General features: G+C 57.4%; 1 protein-coding gene across 5 annotated transcripts; it reads right to left on the reverse strand.

Moving 5' to 3' along the window:
• Nucleotides 1-558: 558 nt before the first annotated feature.
• AP1M1 (adaptor related protein complex 1 mu 1 subunit) lies at nt 559-25,751 on the reverse strand. Of its 5 annotated transcripts, XR_505375.2 has the most exons (14): nt 25,543-25,751; nt 21,500-21,656; nt 19,219-19,286; nt 17,794-17,924; nt 16,963-17,110; nt 15,676-15,711; nt 6,267-6,393; nt 5,445-5,587; nt 5,033-5,104; nt 4,506-4,664; nt 2,025-2,150; nt 1,465-1,540; nt 1,137-1,368; nt 559-878 (listed from the first exon to the last, which is right to left on the reverse strand). XR_505375.2 is itself a non-coding variant. In XM_008073970.2 (13 exons), the coding sequence occupies exons 1-13, from the start codon at nt 25,582-25,584 to the stop codon at nt 1,346-1,348; spliced, it is 1,308 nt and encodes a 435-aa protein (XP_008072161.1). In that variant the 5' UTR covers nt 25,585-25,751; the 3' UTR covers nt 559-1,345. The 5 variants fall into 5 exon arrangements, 4 of the variants coding, with proteins under 4 accessions (XP_008072161.1, XP_021562367.1, XP_008072171.1 ...); XM_008073970.2 differs by having other exon boundaries at nt 559-1,368; XM_021706692.1 differs by lacking the exon at nt 15,676-15,711 and having other exon boundaries at nt 559-1,368; nt 5,445-5,602; nt 6,270-6,393.
• Between the last annotated feature and the right edge of the window lie 1,612 nt (nt 25,752-27,363).

Raw genomic sequence — 27,363 nt, forward strand, 5'->3', positions numbered from 1 at the left:
CACCAGACACTAGGGGGGGGCACAGAGGAAGAGGATGAAGCCCCTGGGGCAGGAGAGAGTGGCCAGTCTCAGAGGGTCGGGCAGCCGAGTGCAGGTGGCACTTCCTGCCCTTGTGCTAAGTCCCCTGCAGACCAGGCAGCGCACCCACGCACCAACACACGCAGGGACTGCCAGGAGCGTGTCAGATGGCGTCCTGGGCCAGCTCGGCAGGTCAGAGTGGGCCCCTCAACTGCATTTCTAATGAGCACACAGGGGAGGTTGCTGGGACAAGGACCATGCCCCGAAGAAGCCCACCAGCTGGAGAGATGGGGACAAGCTGCTGGGGATGTGGGCTGTCACCCAGGTCAGCGGAAGCCTTGCCCACTCACCCTCTTCCATAGTCCCCGTGCAGCATGGACATCAGCCCTGACCCTGCCCATTCTCGGTTTCCAGCAGCCACGGCGCTGGGAGCTGGAGCACCTCGTGGGGCCACGTGGAAGATCGTGATAGAGCCAGGTGAGCCTGCTGCTTCTGTGGCTGCCTGCCTGGGAGGAGTGGAGCCTCATGAGGCCAGGCAGGTGAGTGCTGAAGGGGCGAGTTTAATGGAACACGACAGGAACACCACGGGCGGGGAGGGTGGTGACACGACCTGGGTGCAGACGGCACAGGCCCTAGCTCTCCGGACCCTTGGCGGGAAGAAGTCTGAAGCCAGTGTTCCTCGAGGGTCCCCACCCTGGGGGGGTAACACTGATGTGGCCACGTGACAGCGTGTCGTGGCCTGGGCGGGCTGGGAAGGAGCCACCAGCGAGGCAGACAGTCCAGGCGAGCCTCCGGGGAGCCACAGTGACGGCCCACAAGGCACCAGTGACGGCCCACACGTCGGGGCCCTGGAAGCCCTGCTGGGGAGGAAGACGGGAGAACAAGGCCCTGTCCTCAGTGCTGCCTGAGCACCCTGGTACCTGGCGGGACATGGGGACAGTGAAGGTGACACAAACAGACACAAACGAACAAAGACGTAAGCCTGTAACGCTCGAGGGAATGGCAACGTGATGCCTGGCGGCCAGCAGGGCAGGGGGTGGCCCAGCGTCTTGGCACCCGGGAGCCCAGCAGCACAGGAGCCGCGTTTCACCCGAGGGGAGTTTCATGCCGCCCCAAACCTGTCATGGGGACAGAGGTGAGATCCCCCCAGGATGGCCTCTCTGGGGAACAGGGCTTCTGGGCCGAGCATCACACAGGCAGGCAGCCCGCAGATGGAGGGGCTCCTTGGCAGGGGCTGGGAGAGTGGCCAGAGACCAGGGAGCATCCTCTGTGCAGAAGGCCTGGCAGGCGAGTCTCTGGTGCTGCCGGCTGGGCGCTGTCCGTGGCCTCACTGCGTCCGGAGCTGGTAATCTAGAAGGAGGGAGGCATCACGCTTGCTGTGGTCCAGCAGGGAGGCCGGCCTGCAGGCCTCTGGGACCCCACGTGCCCCACTGGCAGGCCACTCACCTCCGTTCTGGGTGATGTAGCGCACCCAGGGCAGGGCCTGGTAGCCACTCTTCTCAATGATCTTCAGGTAGCGCACCTGGGCAGGAGCACAGGCCCTGAGCCTGTGGGCATCAGCACCCTCATCCCCAGGTGCTCCCCCCGTGGGCCCAGGTGGCAGGAAACCATGAGGGAGAGCGGCGGGGCCTGGAGGGGCATGGTGCTTCTAGAGGGCATGGCAAGGGGCTGCCATGTTCTTCCAGGTTGGGGCCCTTCCACGGCCCTGGAGATGGCTTGGCCCAGCAGGCCTCTGGTTTTCTGCAGGCCCCTACTGCCTGCAGGCTTTCGAGGAGGTGCTCGGAAATCAACCCTCATGGGAGGCGACAGCACAGCCTCGACACTGGCCTTGGGGCACATGAGCCTGAGCCCGTGTTAGCGGCCGGCAGGGACCCAACTCCTCAACACCCTGGGGCTGCCGAGCGTTCCCGGGGCTGGCTGGCACCCTCCTCCTTCCCGGCTAGGATGCCGTGTGCCCCTAGAGGCCTGGTCTGCCCATCGCCCTGGGCCCCATGGGCCAGACCTACCTGGATGCCAGAAGTGGTGAAGTAGGGGATCTCGAACCTGACACTGATGGGAGGCTTGCCCTCCTTGTCTTCAGCCTCCACACTAGGCAGGCCAAAATGGGCCCGCATCAGGTACTCCTTGCCACCCTGGAAGCACACGGAGAGCTGGTCAGCCGGCCCGGCCCGGCCAGCGGCCTCCCGAGCCCACCAGGCTGCCAGCCTGTCCCTGATCCCCTCCTGGCAAGGTCAGGGGCTGCCCAGCTCCTGTAACACTCTCCCCACGCCTGACTGAGTAGACAGACTGGCCTGGGGATAGGGAGACACGGGTTGGAGAGTGCGTCATGACAGCAGCGGTGTCACGATGAGGGCCGCCCCAGGACTGGACCAGGGGCCACGTCCCCAGGCCCGAGGTCCCGGCAAACAGCCTGCGTGCCGACCCCAGGACAGTAAGTGAAAGAAAAGACACATCAGAGAGGGGCCCGTGAACAGGGAGAGGAAACACACATAGAGGCTGAGGGCCTGCCAGGCTGGCTTGGGTCCTGCTCCTGGAGGAGGTGTGGCTCTAGCCCCGGGAGTTGGGCAGTGGCCAGAATGGGGGCCAAGAGGCCAGGAAGAATGGGAACCAAGGCCTGGCATAACTGCCACCTCTCCCTGACTCAAGGAGTACCCGGTCTCAAACTAGGAAATGGAGGGAGCAGCTCTGGCCATAGCTTTGATCCCTAGGGCCTCGGGCTGCTCCTCCCCAGAGCTGTGGGCAGAGAGCGGCTCCTGGGTGCCAGAACCCCCAGCACCCAGGCTCTGCCCGTCGCCACCAGGGCCAGCTCTAGAGAGAGGCCTCTGCCTGTAACATGCGCAGAGTAAAGGCTCTGGGAAGTGAGGGGAGAGGAACATGAGGACAGCAACAGCCAAGCAGGCCCACAGGAGGAAACCCGCCTGTCATCAGCATGAGTGACAACAGCAGACCAGAAGCCCAGGTCTCCCTGGAGACCGAGCAAGATGTGGGGCAGCAGCCCCCTGGGCATGGCATGCCCGCACGCCCCTCCTGTGGAGCTGAGGGCTCACATCTCACATCAGCCGGGCAGGGTCCAGGCAGGCTCGGAGATCAGGCCAACTCCAGCTGCAGATGCAGCGAGGAAGGCGGTGCCAGTGGGGACAGGCAGGCCACAAGACAGGGCAGGGCTATGTCATGTGGGGTGGGCTGCAGTACTAGCGCGATCCCACAAGCCACAGGGAAGATGCAACAGTTACAAGTATTCATGCACCAACTAACATGGCAGCAGCTGCTATAAATGAGATGCTACAGACACATGAAGAGAAGCAGAGGCAGCCTGGATGTGAGGCCTGAGAACCAGAGGGGGGCCAGCTCTGTTCGGGCCACGGCCTTCCCCACAGGCACACGTGTGGAATTCCTTGGCCCATATACCACGGAGGCCGTATCAGCTTCTCAAGTACATGCGGGATATTTACAGACACTGACGTTCACTAGTGCACAAAGGACAAGTCGGTAAACTCTACACAGTACCAACAGCTCCTTGACATTTCCTGCCCTCAGGGCACCACATCTACAGGGTAAGGAGAAAGTGTAAAGCAAAAAGGCCCTTCCGCCAGGAAATGAGCAAAACAAACCCTCTCTATTCCATGATCGAAGTTCTAGAAAATAACACGTCGGACATTACATGCCAGAATCTACGGCTGTGTGGCTGAGGCAGAGCTCAGAGAAACACCATGCCTCAGGTACTTGTGCTAGCAAACTTGAACCAAAGATAAGGGGATCACACAGCGCAGAGGAAGAGGCACACGGGACGCACTGGCAGGCCAGGCCCGTGCACAGGGGCCGTTCTAGCTCTCCAACCGGTAACGCGACCACACCACTCTGAGGGAGAGGGAGAGCACTGATGGCATCTTCCAGGCCCCTGAAGGGCTACCCTTCCAGCTTCTTCAGTTCAGGATGTCCCCAGGCCCTCTGGGGTCCAGAAAGATGGAAAACATGGAAACCAGTGACCACCGGAGGTCACCCAGAGCCACACCGTCCCCAGTCCCTACCTAGGCCCTGGCCCATAACACGGCTGGGCAGCCACACCAGCACCGAGAGGCCCGGGTTGTGAGAGGCTGGACTTCCCGGAGCCAGCGCCACTTCCGGAAGCTGCACGGCTTGCTCCTTAAGGCAGCAGGTGCCCTCCAGGAGGTCGACTCTGAGTTTGCCTTGGGGAGGACCCTGGCCAACCAGAACTGGCCTCTCTGTGCCCTCAGTCAAGGGCCCCTGCCATGTGGGCGGGGGGAGTCCAGAACCAGGCCACCACCTCCCCCACAGCACTGGAGACACGAGGGGCCTGTGTGGGTGGCAGGCTGGTCCACCAACAGGGAGAGGCGGCAGCCGAGGAGCCCCACGACCGTCTGGTCCCCAGCTCTCCATCACACTCCCTCCAGCCCGGCCAGAAGGCCCAGGATGGGGGAGACGGCGGGGCCCGGCTTGTCTCAAACCGCCCCCTGAGTGGCACTCACTGGAAAAGACTTGATGGACCACACAATCTCGCTGTTCTCAGGAACCCACTTGACACTGCCCACAGTGGTCTTGAACTTCGGCGAGTCGGCATCGTTGGGCACTGGGATGTGGATCTCCACGTTGTTGGCAGTCGACCGCCGCTTGAACTGGCTTTTGGCCTGCGGGTGAAGCTGCACGTTGAGACGGACCAGTCCCGCCGGGCCTGAGATCCTCGCGCCCCTGCCCACCCTGGTCTCCGCCTTGACTCTCCCAAAGCCTGACTTCAAAGGCTCCGTCTCCGCCTGCTGTCCCCTTGGCCTGTGGGCTCCCACCCCTCCCTCCGGTCCAGGCTCGGCCCGCTGGGTCAACGTCTGTGTTCCCAGGGCCACTGGGGATGGATGGGGCTGCAGAGGGAGGAGCGGGCAGCCACTCTGGGGAGCCCTCCTGGATGCCTGGCGACACGGCGGGGCCCAGGCTGCTTGGCGCCTGAGCCTAGCACAGCAGCTGGAGGGCAGCCACAGGCCGCCCAGACGCCGAGAAGGCCCACCTTGATCATGTACTCGATGCGGCTGTGGGAGTGCTTCTCGATCACGGACTCGATCCATATCAGGGGCTTCACCTGGCAGAGGGCAGAAATGGCGGTCACACCCGCCTGCGTTCCACGGGGGCCACCGCCACCCAGGGCAAGGTACCACATCCCCAGAGGCCAGCGTCAGGCTAGAGCTGAAGCCAAGCCCAGGTCAAGGGCCGCTGTGCAAGTGCAAAGGGGGGCGGGTCTGGGGGCTGCCTGGGGACAGTGGCAGCCATGGGACGGTGTCCCCTCAGCGTGTGGACACCACACCCTCGGTCTCCGTGGAGCTGGGCCAGTGGTGGAGTCTGGGTGTGGGGGGCCGCTGTGCCGGCCCTGGCCTCCTCCCAGGGACTCGAGACACTGAGGGCAGAGGGAGGGCGGCGCTCACGTGGGTGTTGAGGCGGTAGGACATGAGCTCGAACTCGCCGTCGGGGGGGATGAAGGAGATGGTGCGGTCGTTCTCGAAGCGCGACAGCCGCACACACTGGTGGAACTTCACGTCCTCCAGCTCCACGGACTTGCTTTTGCCACCTGTGGGGGGCAGACCTGGCCCTCTGGGTGCCTGGGCAGTGCTGCCACCAGCCGGGCCCAGCCACACACTGGGGGCTCCCAGGTCACGGTGCCAAGGGGGCTGGTTCCAAGACAAGCCCTGCAGTTCCTCACCGCTGGGGCCCTGGTCCTCACCGACTCCCGAGTGGCCGGCCCAGGGCTGCCAAGCACTCAGTGGGTGCGGCCGAGGAGGGAACCCTTAGGTCCCAGTTCCTCTCTCGGTTTCCCACCTGCTGCGGGGCCACATGGACTGGGGGACGCTGCCCTGGTGGGTAAAGGCGTGCCTAGGCCGCTGCACCCCCTCCCGGGGGGGGCTGTGATGGCTGGGGCGCAGGCTGCAGAGCCCTAGGCCGGCCCTGCTCCCGCTCTGCCTGCCCTGAAAGTGCCACCAGCCAGGCCAGGGCTGACCGCCCTGTGGCCTCAGCTCAGGGCCGAGGCGAGGGGAGACGAAGGCCTGCCCTGGCCCTGGCAGCCACGCTCCTGCCGAGACAGCACGGGGCAGGGTGCAAGCTGGCTGTGTGGTGTGGGTGCCAGGGGGCCTGACCTGGAGACGCCTGCTATCCTGGCCGCTGTGCCCAGGGACCACCACAGCTGTCTTGGGCACAGATCCCTCCGGCTGGAGCCCACGCGCCCACGAGGCCCCCCGGCCACGGTTACTCACGGCCTGTGTTGTCGAAGAGGACCTTGTCGTTGAGGCCCAGGCGCAGCTCGGGCATGCCGGACAGGAACACCCGCATCTTGATGGAGCCCACGATCTCGCTGCGCAGCACGTTGCCGTTGGCGCTGACCTGGGGGTGGCGGGGGGGCATGAGGGCAGGCCCCTCCGCACCAGGACTGTCCCGCCCGTGGCCCGACCCTCCTGGCCGCCCCTCCTCACGCTGGCCTCAGCTCCAGGTCCTTCTCCCTCCTCTGCACCCTCTAAGCTGGGTGCCCCGCTGCGGCTCAGGCCTCCCCACGCCTGCCCACACCGGGCTGAGGGTCCCGGTCCCTGCCCCAGCCAGCCTTCACGCTGGGACCCTGTGGACACTGAGGCGGTTCTGTGGGCCCCACCCTCGGGCCACACTGGGCAGTGAAGGGCGCCTGGAACGCCCTGCGAGGGGCTCCTTCTCCTGCCCCCTGCCCTCCCTCCAGGAAGGCCCAGGAAGCCTGCCCTGAGGGGCCATGGGCTTGGTTGGCCCCGGCCAGGACTTCTCAGTCCCTGCTCACCCACCAGCTGGGCTGGACTCTTGCAGACTGGGCCAGACTCATTTCTTGAAGTGTGTCTCTCCTCTTGGCCTTGCAGGGAGGCCGCTGGCCCCTCAAGCCCTCAGGCTTGTGAAAGGAGAGCTGGCTGAGCCCTGACCCCTCCCTGCTTCCCAGGGCTGCCCTCAAGCCCAGAACCCTTGGTCCAAAATAACAGTCGCCCTAGCCCAGTCTCAGGCTGGCACTGACTGAGTGCTTTCTGCGCCCCAGGCCCTGCCACACACAGGTGCTGGGATGCGGCTTGGGGCCACCTGAGGGGCTATACCCACCCTGGAAACCAGAGTGACCCGAAGGCACAACTCAGTCATACCAGCGTGACATCCTGACCTCCCACCAGTCCACATGCGCCAAGAGGTGGCAGCACCTCTCCGTGGGCCTACTTTAGAGATGAGGAGACTGAGGCACAGAGGGGAAGCTACATGGCCAGCGAAGGAAGTGCTGGGGCCACAGCCCTGGCCACCATCCCTCACCGCCATGCTGCACAAGGCCATGTCCACACCAATGAGCGAGCTGAGGGTCACCAAGTTGGACGCCCTGGGACACACCAGTCCCAGTGTGGTGATATGGGTACAGGTTTCCTGCCTGCAGAGAAGTCAGTCCAGGGACTGGAATATCAGTGCCGTGTTCAACAGGAGCATCCAGAAAGCACTGCTGGACGATGGAGGCTGCACCCCGGGCCTGAGGGACACGGAGGGCTGGGGCACTGAGTGTGTGGTAGCTAGATGGGCGTGTGGCTGCCCACGGCCCACAGATCTGGCTCTGCCACCTCGGCCCACCTCCTGTTGTCCCTGGCTCATGCAACTCCGGTCATGCCGGCCTCAGCTGTTCCCGGCCCACAGGTCGCTCCCTGATCCCACTGGCCCGATGGCTGCCTTGTGTCCATCCCTGCTGGTGAGGCTGTGAGGAGCTGCTTAAGGCCGTGTCCAGCACTGGACAGCATCCGTGTGGCAGGCTTGAGGCATGTGGAGCCCATGTGGGGATGTCACCTGCCTAAGTCCCTCCACATGACTGTGATGGTCTGGGTCCCCTGGGTCCCCCTCTCTGGGGTCAGCTGTGACAAATGTGCAAGGCCACATAGCTGGAGAGGGAGGCCTGGGAAGCAGAATGGAAAAGCCCCCTGGCCACGAGGCTACCCTCGGCCTAGGGGAGTGGCCAGGGCAGGCAGCCCTCTCGGTGGGGCGTAACCAGCTCCTAGGGCTGCAGGTGTACTGCCAAGGGTATGGCGGCACCCAGACGATGGGAGCTGGCAGGCGGATGCCAGCGCAGACACCTGCTCTGCAAGCAGACTGAGAAGTGGCTTCTGAGCCTCCGGTGCTGACTGTGGGGTGGGGTTCCTCTGGCAGGGCCTGGGTAGTGCCGTGACTGTCCCAGCTCCCTCGGGGTGTCACGCTCAGTGCTAGAAGCCACTCCCCAGATTCGCTTCTCCACCCAAGGTGCCCATAAGCCAGGCGTCATGTTCTGGGCTGCGCAAACAGTGCAGACCAGGGTCCCCAGCAGGAGGGGAAGTGGCCGGTGAGGGCCTGTCTCCCGCTGCTTGAGAAACAAGCAGCGTGCGGGAAGACTCCCGGGAGGGAGCTCTGCATGCTGCAGCCTTCGACCCAGAGGTCCCGACCCGGCAGGAGTGGCCCCAGCACAGGTCTGAGTCGAGCAGGACACTCACCTCGGCACTGCCCGAGATGGACAGACCCGGCACACCCCGGCAACACACCGTGGCTGGGCCCAAGGGAAAGCAGGCCCAGGCCCGGGGGCAGGTGACGTGCATCCCTTTCCTCTGCCACGCAGCGGCTGGGAAGACGGCAGAAGGCCGGGGTGGCTGCAGGAAGACCCTGGGCCAGGAAGGAACCATCCGCCCTGTAGAGCAGACGGGGCCGGGAAGCCCCTAGCCTGGCTCCTGGGGAAGGGGCTTCATGTCCCCCAGCACCCCGTGCTCTGTTGCGCCCCATGCCCAGGCTGCCCTGTGTTGGCTGCTGTCCTGAGGGTGCAGCAACCCTGGTGGCTCTGTCATTCTTCCACCTGGTCCTCCTCTCCTCCTTCCACGCTGGGTGGGCCCAGCGGCAGACATGCAACACAGAGTGACGTCTACAGCCACGGGTTTTGGCCACAGAAGCAGAACAGCACCCAGAAACCAGAAAGCACGGGCCTCGGCGACGCCCTCAGGAAGGCCAGCCACGGCATCGTCTACATCTCCAGAAGGCTCCAGCAGCAGACATGTGTGGACCTCACCCACGGACCACACTCTGCCTTACAAAGACTCTGAGTTCTAACCACCCCGTCCCAGACTAGCCAAGGGCGGTGCACACTCCAGGCTGATGAGGATGGGGCCTGCACAAAGGCGGTGAACACTGCCCGGTGCTCACGGCCCCCAGGCTAGGGTTGGAATCTGTGGCCGGAATCCAACCAGATCAGGACAGCTAAAACAAAAATGTCGACATGTACCCTATGATTTAAATAAGACCTAGACTCTTCTCACATAATACTAAAAGACTCCAAATTACTCAGCATGTGAAGAACCATGAGAATTTCAACTCACATGTGAAAATACAATCAACAGATATCAAACACCACACAGATGCTGGGGCTGTCTGACAAAGATTTTAAACAGCTATCATGAAAACTGCACCAGAGCTTCTTCTTGGTTGGTAATAAACAAACAAACAAACAAATACAACTGCAAACACACTTGCAACGGATGTTGAAATAGAAAGTCTCAGCAAAGAAACAGACAATATGAAGAATGATCAAATAGAGAAATTTTAGAACTGAAACATAAAATATCCAAAATAACCTTGCTGGACAGACTCAACAGTAGAATGGAGACAGTGCAGGAAAGAGCCAGGGAACTGGTGAGCTTGAAGACAGATCAACAGAAATTAACCAATTTGAACAACAGAGACAAGAAAAGACAGAATCCCTGAGGACACATAGAACAATAACAAGTCTAACATTCACACCACTGGAGTCTAGCAGGAAAAGAAGAAGAGTTAGATTACAAAAACCTGTTTGGGGATGGTGAAAGATATAACCACAGATTCAAGAAGCGGAACACACCCAACAGCAGATACACAGATCTCCATACTTAGCACATTATGATCTAACTGCTGAAAACCAAAGGCAGAGAAAGCTCTGGAAAGCAGCCAGGGATAACACATGGCCCCTGTGGGGATGAGAACTGAGTGACGGTGGGCTTCCCATCTGAAATGTCACGCTGGAAGCAGCACGGCACTCTCAAAAGAAGGCCGCCGACCCAGGTTTCTGCTGTATAGCAAGAGCACCCTTCGGGAAGGGAGGTGAGACATGAAGACATTCTCAGATGAAGGGAAACCAAAGGAGTGTGTAGCCAGCAGACCTGCTCCACAAGAACAGCAGAGAGAACTTTCCAGGTGAAATGGAAATGATACCAGAAATCTAGAAAATCAGGACTGAAGGGAGAGCAACAGAAATGGTAACTATCTGGGTAAATATGGCAGACTATTTCCTCTTGCATTCTTTTTTTTTTTAGTTGGAGTCTCGCTCTGTCGCCCAGACTGCAGTGCAGTGGCCGCTCCCGGCCACCGCAGCCTCGACCTGCTGGGTTCCGGCCTTCCAAGTAGCTGGAACTATAGGCGCGCACTATCACGCCCGGCTAATTTTTTGTTTTATTGTAGAGATGAGGTCTCACCAAGTTGTTCAGGCGGGTCTTGAACCCGCGGACTCAGGCAATCCACTCAACTCAGGCTCCCAAGGTGTGGGATTACAGGCTGAGCCACCAAGCTCGGCTCCTCTTGCATTCTTTACAGTGTGTTTGACAATTGAGGCTGGGTACAGTGGCTCATGCCTGTCACCCCAGCACTTTGAGAGGCCAAAGTGAGAGGATTGCCTGAGCCCATGAGTTTAAGATCAGCCTGGGCAACTTGGCGAGGCCTCGTCTCTACAAGAAATCAAAAAATGGGTAACTCCTTTGGGTCCCCTCCCACTGTGGGAGCTTTTCTGTCCTCTCAATAAATTCTGCTTTGTCAAAAAAAAAAAAGAAAGAAAGAAAAAAAATAGTTGGGCATGGTGGCATGCACCTGTAGTTCCAGCTACTTGGAAGTCTGAGGCAGAAGGATCGCCTGAGCCCCAGCCCCAGCCTGGGTGACAGAGTGAGACTCCAACTCAAAAAAACAAAACAAAACAAAAAATGCCCCCACACAATAGAAAACAAAATTTTAACACTGCCTGGTGGGGTTTTTAATGTTATGTACACATGATATACAGGACAGCACTAGCACAAAGAGGTAAGATATTGATTCCAAGTAGACTGTGAAAAGTTAAGTATGCAGCAACCAACCACACAAAAAAAAACTATACAAAAAGATACAGCCAAAATCACAATAAACAAAAATGGAATACTAAAAATGTTCATATAGCCCACAGAAAGAGAGGAAAAGGAAGGAAAAACAGAGGAGAAAAAAGCAGAGAACAAATAACAAAAACAAATGAACAGTTATGATGAATATAAATGGTCTAAACACATCAATTAGAAGACACAGACTATCAGAATGGAACAAAAATAATCCAATTAAACAGAGGGGACCCCAAAAGATTTTTTTGGAGGGTGGGTTCCTTGTAGTACAGGCTTCCCCCACTAGCTTAGCGTTCTAGGAACTCACTGACATCCATGCACCAGCTAGCGCTGTTGTGAGAGGCTGCATTCGGCTTCAGGGAATGTTTTTAAGAGATTTTTTCAGTGTGTTTGCCAATTTCATGATGCGTGATTGACACAAACAAGCCGCTCACGCTGTGCTGAGCGTTCAGCAGCTTTTGACCAAAGACGGTATGACCCCGTGCCCCATCCACTCTGCTCACCAGATCCTGCCCCAAGCAACTTTGTTTTCTCAGATGAAAAATGTCCTCAAAGGGAAATGTTTTGCTGACGTGGAAAAAAATGAAACAAAAAGGCAGCATAAACACCAAAAGACATCAAAATCAACAAGTTCAAAAACTGTTTTGCATAGTGGAAAAAGAATCTCATAGGTGTACCGCATCAGACGGCGAGAACTTTGAAGGCGACTGAAGTTTGAACATGTAAGAAGAAATACATAATTTGTAATAAATAAATTCCAGGTCTTTTTGGTCCCCCTCAGATGACGTCTTCATTAAACTCACTTCAAGCATGATATAGGTGGGCTGAAAGTAAAAGAGTGGAAAGAAATAAAAGGACAGAGAAACATATACCAGGCAAGGCAAGACGAGATCAGAACACTGGGTGACAATATCAACATCAAAGTATATTTCAGAGCAAAAAAGAAATTTTCAGAATAAAGAGGGATATCACATGATAACAAAAGGGGACACAAGAGGACACAAGAATCCTAGGTGCATTTGTACCAAAGAGCAGAGCTTCAAAGTGTGTGAACCAAAGACATGGGCAACTCGTAATTATAAGTGGAGTGTTTATACTATAAAAAGAAAGGTTTCAAATTGGTATCTTCAGCTTTACTTAAAAACTAGAAAGAGAAGAGCAAATGAATCCAAATCAAAGAGCAGGAAACCACAGAGATGAAAGTAGAAACAATGGAATTGAAACAGAAAAGCTACTGAGAAATCAAAAGCTGATTCTTTGTTTAAAAAAAAAAAATCAATAACATCAACCTTTCAGCCAGGCATGGTGGCTCAGCCTGTAATCCTAGCACTTTGGGAGGCCGAGGCGAGAGGACTACCTGAGCCCGGGGATTCGAGACCAGCCTGGGCAACTTGGTGAGACTTCGCCTCTACAATAAATCACAAAAACTAGCCAGATGTGGTAGTGTGCATCTGTACTTCCAGCTGCTCGGGAGGCTGAGACAGAGAGATCGCTTGAGCCCAGCAGGTTGAGACTGCAGTGGCCATGAGTGTGCCACTGCCCTCCACAGTCTGGGCGACAGAGTGAGACTCTGACTCAAAAAGATAAAAAGTAACCTTTCATAAGACTGACAGAGGAAAAAGAAAGATACAAATAACTAGTATCAAGAACGAAAGAGATGATATCACTATAGACCCTACAGACATTAAAAAGATAATAAAGGGCTGGGTTCAGTGGTTCAGCTTGTAATCCCAGCACTTTGGGAGGTCGAGGCAAGTGGAATGCCTGAGCCTGCAGGTTTGAGACCAGCCTGGGCACCTTGGCAAGACCTTGTCTCTACAATAAATCAAAAAATTAGCTGGGCATGCTAGCACGTGCCTATAGTTCCAGCTACTTGGAAGGCTGAGGGGAAAGGATCGCCAGAGACCAGCAGGTTGATGCTGGGGTGGCCGTGAGTGTGCTACTGCACTCCAGCCTGGGCAACAGAGTTAGACTCCAACTCAAAAAAAAAAAAAAAAAAAAAGATAATAAGGGAATACTATAAAAAACACTATGCATATAAGCTCAACAACTTATACGAAATGGGCCAATTTTTTTTCTTAAACCCACAAACTAACAAAACTCATCCAAGATAAAATAGAAAACCTGAGTAATTCTATCATCATTAAACAAAATGACACTTGTAGTTAATAATATTCTTAAAAAATTTTCCAGGCTCAGATAGTTCCACTGGTGAATTCTAACAAAACCTTAGAGACAAATTAACATCAATTCCATACAATGTCTTCCAGAAAGCGGAAGAGTGGGGAACACTTCCTCATTCATTTAATAAACTCTAGTACCTTTATACCAAACCCGGACAAAAACATTATACAAAAGAAAAAAAAAATTACAGGCCAATATGAATATAAATGAAAACATCCCCAACAAAATATTAGCAAATAAAGTCCACCAATACAAAAAATGAACACAGGTCAAGCATCCCTAATCTGAAAATTCAAAATCTGAAATGCTCCAAAATCAGACACTTTTTGAGCACTGACATAACCCAACAAGTGGAAAATCCCACACCTGAGCTCATGTAATAGGCTGCAGTCAAAATTCAGGTGTATAGTTCAGAGTTTATTCAGCACATCCAAGGGGAAAATAGCATCATCTTCAAGTTATGTGCACACGGTGTACATGAAACATAAATATATTTTGTATTTAGACTCAATTTCCTTCCCCAAGATATCTTATTATGCATACACAAATATTCCAAAATCTGAAATCTAAACATTTCTGGTCCCAAGCTTCACACAAGTGATAATTTATATAAAATACTAATACATCATGGCCAACTGGAGTTTATTCCAGGAATGCAAGGTTGGCTCAATAATTAGACAGCAGTCAGTGGAAATCTACCATACTAACGACCTAAAGAAGAAAACCCATGTGATCATATCAACTGATGCAGGAAATACATTTAACAAAATACAACATTCATGATAAAAAATGTTCAGCAAACTAGCAATGAAAGGGCACTTGCTCAATGTGAGAAAGGACAAACTAGCAATAAAAGGGAACATCCTCAATGTGAAAAAGGACACCTACAATAACCCACAGGACAACCTACTTGATGGTGAGAAACTGAATACCTTCTCTCTAAGATCAGGAACAAGGCAAGAATGACCACTCTCACTTGCATTCAACACTGTACTGGAAGTGTTAGTAAGGTAAGAAGCTAAGAAAGAGAGATAAAAGAATAAAGATCAGAAAGGAAGAAACTGTCTCTATTCACAGCCAACTCATCTCTGTAGAAGTCCCAAGAAATCTAAACAACACTTCTTGAATAAGTGAGTTTATCAAGGTTGCAGGACACCACACCAGTACACAAATATCAGTTGTATTTTTATACCTTAGTGATGCCCAATTGGAAATTGAAGTTTAAAAGTATACAATTTACAACAGCTTCAAAAAATGATATGCTTAGGTATAAATCTAACAATACATGTACAAGGTAAAAACTACAAAACACTGATGAAAGAATCAAAGATGACATATGTATATCATTATGCTCATCAACTGGGAACCTTGATAGAGTAAAAATCTCAATTCTTCCCAAATTGATCTATAGAGTTAACAGAATACCAATTAAAATCCCAGTAGAATTTCTGTAGATATAGACAAGCTGATCCTAAAATTCTACACAAAGGAACTAAAATAGCTAAAATCATTTCAAGAAAGAATGCTGGAAGAATCCCACTATCTGATTTTCAGTTTTACAATAAAACTATAGAAATCAAGACACGGTAGTACTGGAGAAAGAAAAGATACATGTGTACAGATTAATGGAACAGAATAACATCCAAAAATAGATCCACCAAATATGGCCAATTAGTTTCAACAAAAGTGCAAAGCAATTCAAGGAAGAAGGAAAAAAAAAGAATATAAACTTCACATTGTATATGAAATTTAACTCAAAACCGATTGCAGATCTAAATTAAGACTATAAAACTTTTGGAAAAAATGTAGGTCTCTATCACCTTGGGTTTGGCAATGACTTAGGTTTCACAGCACCAAAAGCACAACCAAGAAGAAAAAATCTGATCACTGGATTTCATAAAAATGAAAGCCTTTTCACACTCTTTGAAAGACATTGCTAGGATAATAGAAAGAGAACTAAAGATTGTGAGAAAATATTTGCAAATCACACATCTGACAAAGGACTTATTTCTGGAACATACAAAGAACTGTCAAAGCCCAGCTTTAAGAAAACAAACAACCCAATTTAAAAATGCTCAAAAGACACAGATACTTCTCCAAAGAGGATACTCAGATGACAAAAAGCACAGCAAAGATGTCCAGCATCGTTAGCCACTCGGGAAATGCAAACTAAGACTACGCTGAGATGCTGCCCCACACCCATGGGAAGGGCAGCAGTGAACACCACCCAAGGCTGCAGAGATGCCGGACCTCTCATCCACTGCTGGGGAAAGTGCAAAACGTCATGATCAGCAGGTTCTTATAAAGTTAAACAGACACTTACCGTGTGACCCAGCCATCCCACTCCTGGGAATTTACCCTAGAGAAATGAAAACTTATGTCCACACACAAACCTGGACACAAAACGTGTACAGCAACTCTATTCATAACTGTCCCACACTGGAAAACAACCCAAATGTCCTTCAGTGAGTGAATGGTAAACAAACTGTGGTTCAGAACATAAGGAAAACCTAAATAAACACAAAAGGAACCGAGCTTTCCATACACATGGCAACGGGGATGACTCTCAAAGGCCTCATGCTGAGTGAAAGAAGCCAAGAGGTCAAGCAGGCACGATGCCATTCACACGACAGCCTCGAAACGACAATTATAGTGTCAGACACCATTCATGCGACAACCGTGAAAAGCTGACCACAGTGTCATACAACGCCATTCACAGGACAACTGCAAAAGACAAAACGGCAGTGATGGGGAACAGACTGGTGGTTGCCAGGGCTGGGAACCATGAAAGGGCAGCACAAGGGAGGTGAGGAGCTTCTGCATCCTGGTCATGGTGATGGGGACACAAATCTGAACAAGTGCTTAAATTCATTCTAAAAAGTCGACCTTACTCATAGTTTAAAGAATAAAATTAGGCTGGGTGCAGTGGCTCACACCTGTTTTCTCAGCACTTTGGAAGGTGGAGGTGGGAGGACTGCCAGAGCCCAGGGATTTGAGACCAGCCTGGGCAACTTGGCAAGACCTCATGTCTACAGAAAAGTTAAAAAAAAAAAAACAAACAACTGAATGTGGTGGCATGCACCTGTAGTTCCAGCCTGGGAAGGCTGAGGTGGAAGGATCACCTGAGCCCAGCAGGTCGAGGCTGCGGTGGCCATGAGCGTGCCACTGCACTCCAGCCTGGGGGACAGAGTGAGACTCCAACTCAAAAAAAAGGAAAGAAAATGAATTAAAGAATAAACCAAACATAAAATAAACAGTAAAACGATGCTCAAAAACAAAAAACAAAAACAAGTTGCAGGAGAACCACACCTTGTGAGCACTCCTTTGTGAATCTACAGAATTGAGGCCCAGGAGGCTTGCAATGAATAGCTCTGAGGGGGGCGGTCTTCACTTTCTAACTTTCGTATACTGCTTTTTTTTAAGTGCATGTATTGATTTCCAATCAGAAAAAAGCTAATAAAGGTAAAACAAGCTCACATTTCAGTGAGCGGCCTACAGGCCAGCCATCCCATGGAACCCAGGGCTTTGCAGTTTTAAAAGTTGAAGTGTGCTTACATCTATGGTGGAGAAGATAAAATTCTACGAACAGGAGGAAACAAAGAAGGCCTACCAAGAGGTTGACGGACTCGATGACATCCAAGAACACTTCGTTCTTCCGGTACTTGATGCCCTCGGACCGCCAGGACACGGCATTGGTGACGGTGGCCGGGGGCCGTGGAGCCCCTGTTTCCAGCTTGTGGCCCTCCTGGGTGATGTACCTGTGGGGCCACGCTCACGGTTATGGAGGCGGCACCTGCCCCGGGGCCACAGCTGCCGGCCCCAATGTCCCGGCGGGGTGGGGTCCTGATCTGAAAGCGGCCCCTGGATCCGGCGCTGAGACGGTTGCCTCTGCCCTCACCGGGGCTGCTCAGCGCAAGGTGTCACAGCAGCTCCCAGAGCCACAGACTCTGGTTACAGCAGGTCCAAAGTGCTCGCTGGGGCAAGGAGACAGTGCCGGGGAGGAGCATGGGAAGGGGGTGTCAGCAGCCACATGTCCAGGCTGGGCAGGCACCACAGGTGGCCAGTGGCCAGGTCCCACAGTGGTGAGGGACACAGGTACGGCTCCAGCAAACGTGGAGTGCGTGAACCGGGTGGAGGTCAGGTGCTCCCCACGGGCCAGCCCCAGGAAGGGCTTCGCCCACTCCCAGGATGCGCTGGCCATCATCTGAAGGGCAGGAGCCTCAAGGGGGAGGATCTTGATCGCAGGCTCTTTCGTGACACAGGCAACTCCCCAGCAGATCTGGCGTATCCACATGGAGGAGGAAGACCCCACAACTGGAGGACGCCTGTGTCATGCGGGGTCTGAGTGGGAAGGATCAGAGCCACGAGAGAAACCCTAACCCTGCACACAGCCAGACAGGAGGGCCACGGAGGGCACACACACATACTGGGGCCCACTCACTCCTGCAGGATCTTGCTGTCTGTGGTCTGGGGGTAGCCAAAGTCCATGAGCTCATCCAGCAGCTCGTAGATGATGACGAAGTTGTCCCGGATGCTCTCTTCCTCCAGCTCCTTGAAATACTCTGAGAACACCTGAGGGTGGGACATGGTCGGGTGGGGGGGGTGAGGCCCGAGGCGGCAGCACTGTCTCCGGGATGGGACTGACGGGGTGGGTCCTGAGGCCCGCTCAGAAGCCCCACCAACCCTGTCGCCTTCCTCCCCGCCGGGGCCCCTCCTGAGTGTCCCTTCATTCCGGCTGTATGGTCACCCCTTGCCTCTGGTCGGGGACGACTCGGTGAGGGCCGGGCAGCCTTCGGCCCTGCTGGGCGGCCAGGCTGGAGAGCAGCAGGCGCAGACACACTTCCCTGTCTCACGCAAAGTTCTGGGGCTTGAAAAGGGACCCCCAAGACAAAGGGGCTCCGCAGAGCACACAGTGGAGGGAGACGCCCTGCGCTCCACGAGGAGCTGCCCCACCCACGCCGACTTGCCATCCCAGCCCGCCAGCCCAGGAGAGCCCTCAGGCGCTCAGACACGCATCTCAGACACGCGCCCTCAGACACGCGCGGGGCCTGCCCAGACGCTCGCCGCCAGGCCTGCCCCTGCTCGCCAGCGCTGTTCAGGTTGCTCCAGCGGCACGGAAGCTCTCCTGGTTCCCAAGCCCCTTCCTCACCCCAGCCAGCCTTGGCCCAGTCTCACAGTTCTCTCCCAGAAGTCTGCAGCCCCTTGCTGGCCCCCTTGCCACCCTCAAGCACCTTCTCCACTCAGCACCGGCGGGGCTGCTTTAGACTGAGCCATGTCTTGTCAGTCTTACAGCCTCGGCTGCCTCTCGCCGGATGTGGTCCCTGGTCCTGTTCCGAGAGGCAGCCCCTCCTGCCTTGCTGATCTCAGTCCCACTCTGCCCCAGGCACACTGGGCTCTCTGACTGCACTATGCACACTCCTGCCCCAGGGCCTTTGCCCGTGCTTTGTCTCATCTCTGTGTTATCCTGGGCCTGGTGTGTCAGCTTTCTCCAAGGTGGGCCCTGGTGTCTATGCCCTCAGTGCCCCAAGGGATTGTGAGCCAAGTCTAGTTCTGCCCCTGCTGGTTACCCTACCTCCCTGCCCCATTAGCTGGTCCCCAGAGACCCTTCCACAGCAGCTGGGCCGGCCTGTCCTCCCGGGATCCGGGCATACTCCGCTCTTCGCCCCCTTCTCCTGCTCACACCCCTCTCCTCATCAGGGTGGGGAGCAACAAGGCTCACAGCAGGGTCCGGGGCTCCCTGCTCCCACCCCTAGGGGCCCAGTACAGAGCTGCCTGGGGATGCTGCAACTCTCACCTGGATGGCATGAAATGAGCCCAGACAACCACCAGCCCCGCCCCTGCCCTGTGGCCCTCAAGCAAGACCCACCTGCACCACCTTGTAGAGGAAGGAAAACACCAGCGACACACACGCATTCTTCTTGGATGTGGCAACCACTGCACGGTGGCCACAGTTAAGGAGCCTGAGAGGCCAGGGTCGCCACCCTGCAGATCCTGACCATGGAGGGGCCCTCAACCCACGGGGGCTCAGTGCCTCCCTAGACCACTCCCATGGTCTGCTAGGCCCACGTGTCAGGAGCTCCTGGTGGAGCCAGGCCTAGATGCAGCCGTCGTGTACCCCAGGGACCGCTCCTTGGTAGAGTCAAGGGGTGCAGGTGACTGCTGAGTGGGGACCTGCGTGGGAGAAGGGGCCTTGGCCCAGGAGCGGCTGCAGGACACGGGCCCTGTTTCCCCAGAGCCTGCTTCTCCCCTGCCGAGTCCAGGTCCCAGGCAGGAAGTACCGGGCCCTTTTTTGCTTTGGGAACAGAAGAGCCTGGCCCTGAAGCAGCCTCTGGAGAAGACTGTGTGCTGTTGCACACAGTTCTCGAGAAAAATCCAACACAGGAGATGTGTGCAGCGGTCCCAGCTTGGGCTCTCCCTCCCGTCAGGGCCAGGCCCTGCCTGAGGCTCACGTGTGCTGGGTGCCCCCTGCGTCCCTTGCCCTTGGGGACCTCCAGCCACCAGGAAGGCCGGCCCCTCTGCAGGCCTGTGCACGTGCCCTGACGCCCTTCTCATCACGTCTGCACCACCTGGTTCATGGGCCTGTCCGTGAGCTCCAGGAGGGAGGGCCTCATCCTTGCACAGCACACAGCCCAGGAAGGGACAGAAGCCCAGCCGAAGCAGCGTTGGCCTCCCTCCGCCACCTCGGTAACGTGCCTGCCCCTGGGGCTTTGCAGGAGAGCACCGGATACCTCAGCCCTTCCCAGGTAGGGCTGGCTGGACACTGTCACCCAGCAAGAGAGCCGGGGACCCAGCCGGGGACTGAGGAGTGAACACAGCGCAGAGAGCAGGCAGGGCCACGTGAGGAGGACTGAGGAGGTCCAAGCACAGGCCTGCAGAGGGGCTGGCGGCCCCCAAGGGCAAGAGACACAGGGGCACCCAGCACTCAGGGGTGGCGGCCACATGCGGAGGGTGGGGCCCAGCGGACTCGCGTCCCACAGCTCCCATGGCGCTCAGATCCCAGGCCATGGCCTGGACCCAGGGCAGCTTCCAAGGCAGCCAAACCCTGGGTCACAGGCCACCTTCCAGAAGGAGGGAAGCCTGTAGAAAGGCGTGCCGCAGGGAGCCAGGCAAGGGCCCTGGGGCCAGCACAGCCCACATGGGCAAGCACATGCAGTCACCAGGATGATCTTGCTACAGTGTGGAGCCTGACGGGCAGGGCTGAGTGGGCTGGGGAACCCGCACTTCCAAAGGCTCACAGAGGACGCTCTGGCCAGGGCCGCACCACAGTGGCAAGTCGCAAGTATCTCTGAGGACAGAGGAAGGGACACAGAGCCTGGGCCTGCTGGGTGCAGTGTGCACGAACCGCCAACTGGCCATGCGGTCTTCAGCAAGGCCATGGTCTTGCGAGACCGAGGGGCCGTCTGCCACAAGCCAGGCCCTTCCCACAGGAGCGTGGGCGCCAGTACGTGCCTGGAGCGGGCGGCCAGTCGGACCTCGTGGATGGAAACTGGTGTGGGCAGGTCTCCACACGGCCCAAGGACAGGAGGGCAGGGCTCCGCGGCCCAGGCGGGGCATGAGGAGTCTCCCCTTCTCCAGCTGCCAGCCTCTGTGGTTCAGGCCACCGTTCCTCTACCTGGACGTGGGCCCTGCCTGCTCTCTGCCCTGTGTTCACTCCCGCCCCTGCAGTCTGTTCCCCACTTGGCAGTCAGAGGTCTCCAGAAAACGCAAAACTGCCTGAAGGCCTCTGAAGACGTTGCAGCACACGAGATGAGGGCCCTCAAGGCTGTGACCCTGCTGTGACACTGCTGACCCCTCGAGGGCCCTCAAGGCTGTGACCCTGCACACCCTCTGGGTTCCAGCTGCCCTTGCAGCTTCAGGAAGGAGTTTCTGCCCAGGCCCAGTACCCGCCTGCCCCGTGGCCAGCAAAGCCGGCCTTCCCGGGCTCCCCTGGGATGTCCCCTCCCTTCCAGGGGCCTAGGTCAACCGGGATGCCTGTCATGCCTGCTCCTCACACCCGACCCGTAGGCCGCCGTGCGCTCCCCACCATCTCCTCAGGCGGCTCGGAGCTCCAGGAGGGCAGGCTGCACCTGACACCCCGCTGAGCCCAAGCCAGCCCGCACGGGCACGCCCACGTGGGACCCCAGGGAGCAAGCCGGGCAGAAGGATACAGTACAGGTTGTTGTGCTTGATCCACATGAAGCGGACGCCTCCGTGGGCCAGGATGGGCGACAGCATGCCCTCCTCCTCCTTCTCCATCAGGATGGGCATGAAGTGCTCCACCTCCGACATGTCCACATCGCCGCGGTAGTTCCTACAGATGAGCACCTGCGGAGGAAGGAAGCAGAGGTGCTTCGTTTCGAGTTCCACAACCGGGATACCTGGGTGAGATGCGCCCGCCTGCCTCCCTCCGGGGGACCCCGATCACTGCTCTGGCCACGAAAGGGCAGGACCCCAGGCCATTCTGGGCGCCATCACCCAGGGCGTTCCTCAGGAGCGTGACCCCAAGCGAGTGTCCACAGGCAGGGCAGTTCTCACAGGGTGGCTGGGAGGGCTCAGGGGCAAGGGCCCAGGGCTGACCCGCTCAGAGGTGCTGGGGTGCGCGACGCCCCTCAGGTTCTCGACGCAGGCCTTCCCAGCGCCTTTCCGCGCTCGCCTGTCCTGATCTTTGCCTGCTTTGGGGCGCCCACCTCCTTCCAGGGCTCGTTTTAGTAGGCTCCAGCTGTGGCCTGAAGAGAGGCCTCCTGGTCTCTTTCAGAGCTCAGAGTCAGGATGCACAGCATCGGAACCCCCACCCGCTGCTGACGGGAGCAGAAAACGGGACACCTGCTGGAGAAGTCTGGCAGGTGCTCAATCAGTTAAACCCAGAGTGAGCACATAACCCAGCCGCTCCCCTCCCAGTTATGCACCCAAGAGAAACGACGGCACACATCCCCACCGAGACTCCTACGTGGGCATTCACAGCAGATTTAGTTTAAGCAGCCTGGACTACAGGTGACACGAAGTCCTCCCACAGGTGGACAGAGCAAGGGGAGTGCATGCACACCACAAGGGATGCTCATACGGGGACGCGCTGCAGTCACAGCATGGAGTGACACAGACAGAGGAGGGCCCATCATGTGTCACTGCACTTACAGGGGACCATGGATCATGTGTGAACAGCACACCTGGCTGCCTAGGGACCAGCAGGAAAGCCTGGGGCTGTGAGGGAGCTCTGGGAGACGGAGCGTGTGGCTATGCCTCCTGGGGTCACACGGCCGATCTCTCCAGGCACACACCCAGTATGAGTGCGGCTCGCTCCATATAACATCGTCCCCAAAGGTACGAAGTGGGCAGGGCCCTGCCTGCACAGCCACCACCGGCTTCCAGGCAGCGCCAGCCTCAGATCCCCTCCTTTCACGCACACTTGCCTTTACTCTTTGGGACAGGAGGTGTGTGTGTGTGTGCCTGGATACACGTGTCTGTGCGTGGATGCACACATACATGTGACCCTTCCTTTCCTGGTCTGCCCTTCGTGGCCTGGCAGGCAGCGTGCTGAAGCGACAGCCCTACCCCTGCTGTCGCTCTGACCCCAGGTCCTTCCTCACAGGTTGGGCTGGATCTTCTTCCACAGAAGCCTGGGGTCTTCCCTGCAGAAGCTGCACCTCCAGCCTCTCCAACTGAGAACACAGCCAAGCCCGTTCACAGTGCACAGGACCCACACGGCCCAGCTCCTCACGGCTCCAGCGTCTCAGTCAGCCTGGTCTCAGCCTCTGCGCCCAAACCAGTCCTGCCTTGGGACCTCTGCTCGTGCAGCTCCTGGCCCAGATGCCCGCCCAGCTCTTCTGATTCTCCGGCCTTGGCAAGACAGCACCTCCTCCCATTTGTGCGGAGCTGTGGGTGAGGGGAAAGGGCTGGACACACCACGCCTCCCAGGCAGATGCTGAGCAGGAATGCACAGAGGTCACCGGGGAACGCTGGGCTCGTGGGGCCTCTGGACAACACATTTGGGGGTTGCTGCCCACCGCCCCCATGAAAGTCCACAGAAAGAGGGCATCGAGGGAAGCCCGCCTGGGCCTAGGCCCACACAGCTCATGGCCACAGGGAGGGCAGAGGAAGAGCCAGCAGATGAGGAGAGACAGAGACACTGGGCCCTGGAAGCTAGGGCAGTGTTGGACAGGAGGTGGCTGGACAGGTGGTGGGGAACCAGAGGCAGACACACCTGGTCATGGGCTCTCAATACCATCACCTCCCTCCTGACCAGCTGCTTGGGAGGCGTTCTGGAAACACAGGGCTGTGGGTGGGAACGAGGGGTTCACGGCTGAGGAGGAAGGAGGGCGCCTATGGTCTCACAGGCAGGTCTGGTCCCAGCTCCCACAGCGGCCACCTCCATTCTGAGCTCACGCGGCCCCTTACCTCTCCTGCCAGACACCTTCCTCCAGGTCCAGCACTACCCAGGGCTTTCAGTCTGCTAGCCCTCGCACCCACAGGGACGCCGCCTGTCACATGGTCACTCCTGCAGGGACCCTTTTGTGGCCACCCCCCCCACCGCCCACTGGCCGGCCAAAGGCAAGGTCAAGCAACTGAACTGTCCTGCCTGCCCTTGCGGTGCCAGACCCAGCTTCTGGTACCACCGCTGCCTCCAGCGATCTCAGCTAAAGAGAGCAGCCTGTGTGGATAAGGACTGTGGACTGTTGGGAGCATGGGGGCCCGATGGCCCCGCAAAGCCTCTGCTGGTCAGTGAGGGAAGGGGGCCTGGAGGGAAGAAGGTGTGTGCCCAAGGCTGTGTGCTGAGCAGCAGAGCTGGGTCTTGAGCTTGGTCAGCACCAAGGGACGCCCTCAGACGGGGAAGGGAGGGGTGTGTACATTCCTGTGAAATGTTTGTTGAAGAATGGACAAGCCAGTACAGGCACCACTGGCACCTTGGGGAGGTGGAAGCCAGAGTCCTGCTATGCGGGTCACACGCCCACCAGGCCCCAGTGAGCCTCTGAGAGGCTGGGCAAGAGAGCCCGGCACAGGCTCAGCCTGCTGACACTGGACAGAACCTGGCAGGCTCCTCTCAGGGACTGGGACTGGGCGGGAGGGCGGCTGCCCCTCACTTTTCATGTCCCTGGTCGATTGTTCCACCCCATCTGGACCAATACCCATGTCTGCTCCTCTGCTGGCCACTGCTGGGCTCTTTTGCATTACTGGGTGGTTCCTGTTGCCTCCACACGCAAGAGGCCACAGTCAGCAACCTCCAACCAGGGTGGGCGTGGATGGTCCCCCTTGACGTTCTCAGACACCCTAGGAAGGACGTCTGGGTGTGCCTCCAGTAGACGTGCGGCCCCCCTGAGGTTCCCCCTCTCACCACCAGCAGAGGTGGACTGCCCCTGCTCCACCTGCCTGAGCTCCAGGATGGCTGAGCAAGTTGCCCTGCTGCAGCATCCTGTCTGGCCCTGAGAAGGGGTTCTGCACACACCAGCCGAACCGACCACACAGGACGGCCGTCCTAGACCTGCCGCTTCTGTGAGCAGCAGGATCTTGGGCAAGCTGCTTCCCTTCTCCATGCCTCAGGGTCTCCCTGTGTCGAACGGGCTCTAGCCACTCCCTCGCATGACCCTTGAAACTCAATGTCCCAATGGACCTTGAGCAATTGCTACGGGGAGAAAGTGCAGAGTAAACAGGAGCTGCTGCACCAGGACGGCGGGACTGGCCCAAGGGCGCCCTATGCCAGCCAAGCCGGAACCCCTGGCCCAGGGTTGCAGCCGCGGGCGCCCAGCCCGACTCCCAGGCCGCCTGCTGAGAGAGAGAAAGGGGCGGGGCTGTCGCCCACCGCATCACCTAGGGCAGGGCGGGGCGTGTAGACAGAGACCCCCGCCGGGCTATCCAGCGACAGGGCGGGGCGAGCAGACGGAGACTCCAGCCCGGCACCCCAGCGACGGGGGGAGGCGAGCAGAGGGAGACCCCCGCCCGGCGACTCGGACAGGGCGAAGCGAGCAGAGGGAGACTCCGGCCCTGCGACCCAGCGACTGGGCGGGGCGAGCAGAGGGAGACCCCCACCCGGCGACTCAGAGACAGGGCGGGGCGAGCAGACGGAGACCCCCACCCGGCGACCCAGCGACGGGGCGGGGCTCTCAGGTGAGGCCTAACACCAGGGTGGGGCACCGGGCCGGTTACCTAGCAACAGGGTGGATCCCTTGGGGAAAGGCCCCGCCAGCTGCCTGGCAACGGAGAGGGTGGTAGCCCGCAGTACCTTGCCCTTCAGGTCCAGCACGTAGACGGCGCTGGCGGACATGGCGGCTGCGGGAGGCTTCGGCGGCTGCCGAGGGCGGCGACGGCGACGGCGGGGGCGAAGACCGCGGGGACAGCCGGGCGTGGACCAAGGCCGGCACGCCCCGCGACGGCTCGCCTCCACTTCCGGCTCGAGGAGTCGCGCGCGGACCGTTATGTCCGGTGAAGGCGGCGCAGCTTGCCACGCGCAGGCGCGGGTCGGCACTTGCGCAGGCGCACTACGTCTTACGCGCTCGCCTCGCCTCGAGCATCCCGGAAGTCAGGCCCCGGGGGGCGGAGCCGGCTGGACCAGGGCGCCCTCTGGCTGCCGGGCGGGGCGAAGGGCCCGGGCGGCTGGTAACCCCCTCAGGTGGGGCCAGCTGGGCGCGAGGGCCTGGCAGGGCCCAGCCCAGCCGGCCGACCCCGCAGACGGCTGCCCGTGGAGACGCGCCGGGCGGGGAGGGGCGCGGTGGCGGCCACCGGACGAATGTCAGGAGCTCCTCTGCGCGGCGGCCATCACCTACCTGGTCGAGCGGGCTTGCATGGCCGGGATGCGCTCGCGAAAGCCGCGCCACCCAGCAGACCTTTTACCTGCAGTTGGTGGCCTCGTGGGTGGCGCAGACGGCTAATGCAGCAGCGGAACCGCGTCTGGTTGGCATTTGACACTCGGGTTGTGCAGAAAGGCTGCCTTCTGTCCCAACGGCCCCAGGCCTGCGGTGTCAAGGCCGTCCCAGGCTGCCTGCGGCTCCAGTAGCAGTTGTCTCCCCTAGGGCCTGGAGCCGTGGCTTTTGCCACTCTGTGGTGGCGTGTCCTTAACTCGGGATGGAGACGTAAGTAGGAGAAAACCAAGGAGAAAACTGGACTATCTGAAGACGACCGAGTGACTCCCGGACTGGAACATCCTTGCACAAAGCAGAGAAGCAGCCAAGAGGAGCTTTTGGGTGCTCGTCGCTGGGCGAATAAGCTCTAGAAGGGGTCTGAGGAGCCGTCGGGGCTGTGATTGCTGCTAGGGGATAGCGCCGGGGACTGTCAGCAAGAGCTAGGGACAGATGTGGTGTAGGAAACCCTGTTGTTCCCAGCCCTGTGTTTTGCCTAACTTACTGTGTTGTGGTTCTGTTTAGAGAACGGGGTCTTGCTCTGCCCCCAGGCTGGAGTGCACTCATAGCTCTCTGCAGCCTCCAACTCCTGGGCTCAAGGGATCCTCCCACCTCAGCTCACCCAGTAGGTGGGACTACAGGTGCCACCACGCCGCACTAATTTTTGTATTTTTTGTAGATGGAGTCTCACTGTGTCGCCCAGCCTGGCCTCCGACTCCTGCCAATGTATTGTTTTACAAACACATTTTCTGAAAGCACAAAACTACACGTTTGCTGAAGAAAAACAGAGGAAATGTCAAAAAGCATAAGACAAAAAGTGGAACCACCTGAGAAAGGCCACCCTCTCATTTTGGAATGTTTCCTTTCTGGGCCTGCTCTTGGCATTTGGTGGAGATGTTTAAAATCAGTATTGAGGGAGCGGGAGGAGACCGGGTAAGTCCTTGGAGGAAACAGTCTCAAGTCACAGTCACAGCAAGCACACACATGCACAGACAGTCCTCGTGATTTCCCTCTTCTCCATAGGTAGGGGTAATTTGGATCACAGCTGAATTTCAACCTTGGCACTTATACTTCATAAATGTGACCGCTGCAGTACCTCAGAAAAGGCCACACCTACGGGGGTAGACCAGAGTTCCTGAACTTAGCTTCATATTAGTGTCATCTGGGGAGCTCTGCAAAACCCCAGTAGCCAAGTCCCACCCTAGACC

Source organism: Carlito syrichta, unplaced genomic scaffold (genome assembly GCF_000164805.1).
Source record: "Carlito syrichta isolate Samal-C Ts95f unplaced genomic scaffold, Tarsius_syrichta-2.0.1 Scaffold115766, whole genome shotgun sequence".
Lineage (NCBI taxonomy): Eukaryota > Metazoa > Chordata > Mammalia > Primates > Tarsiidae > Carlito > Carlito syrichta.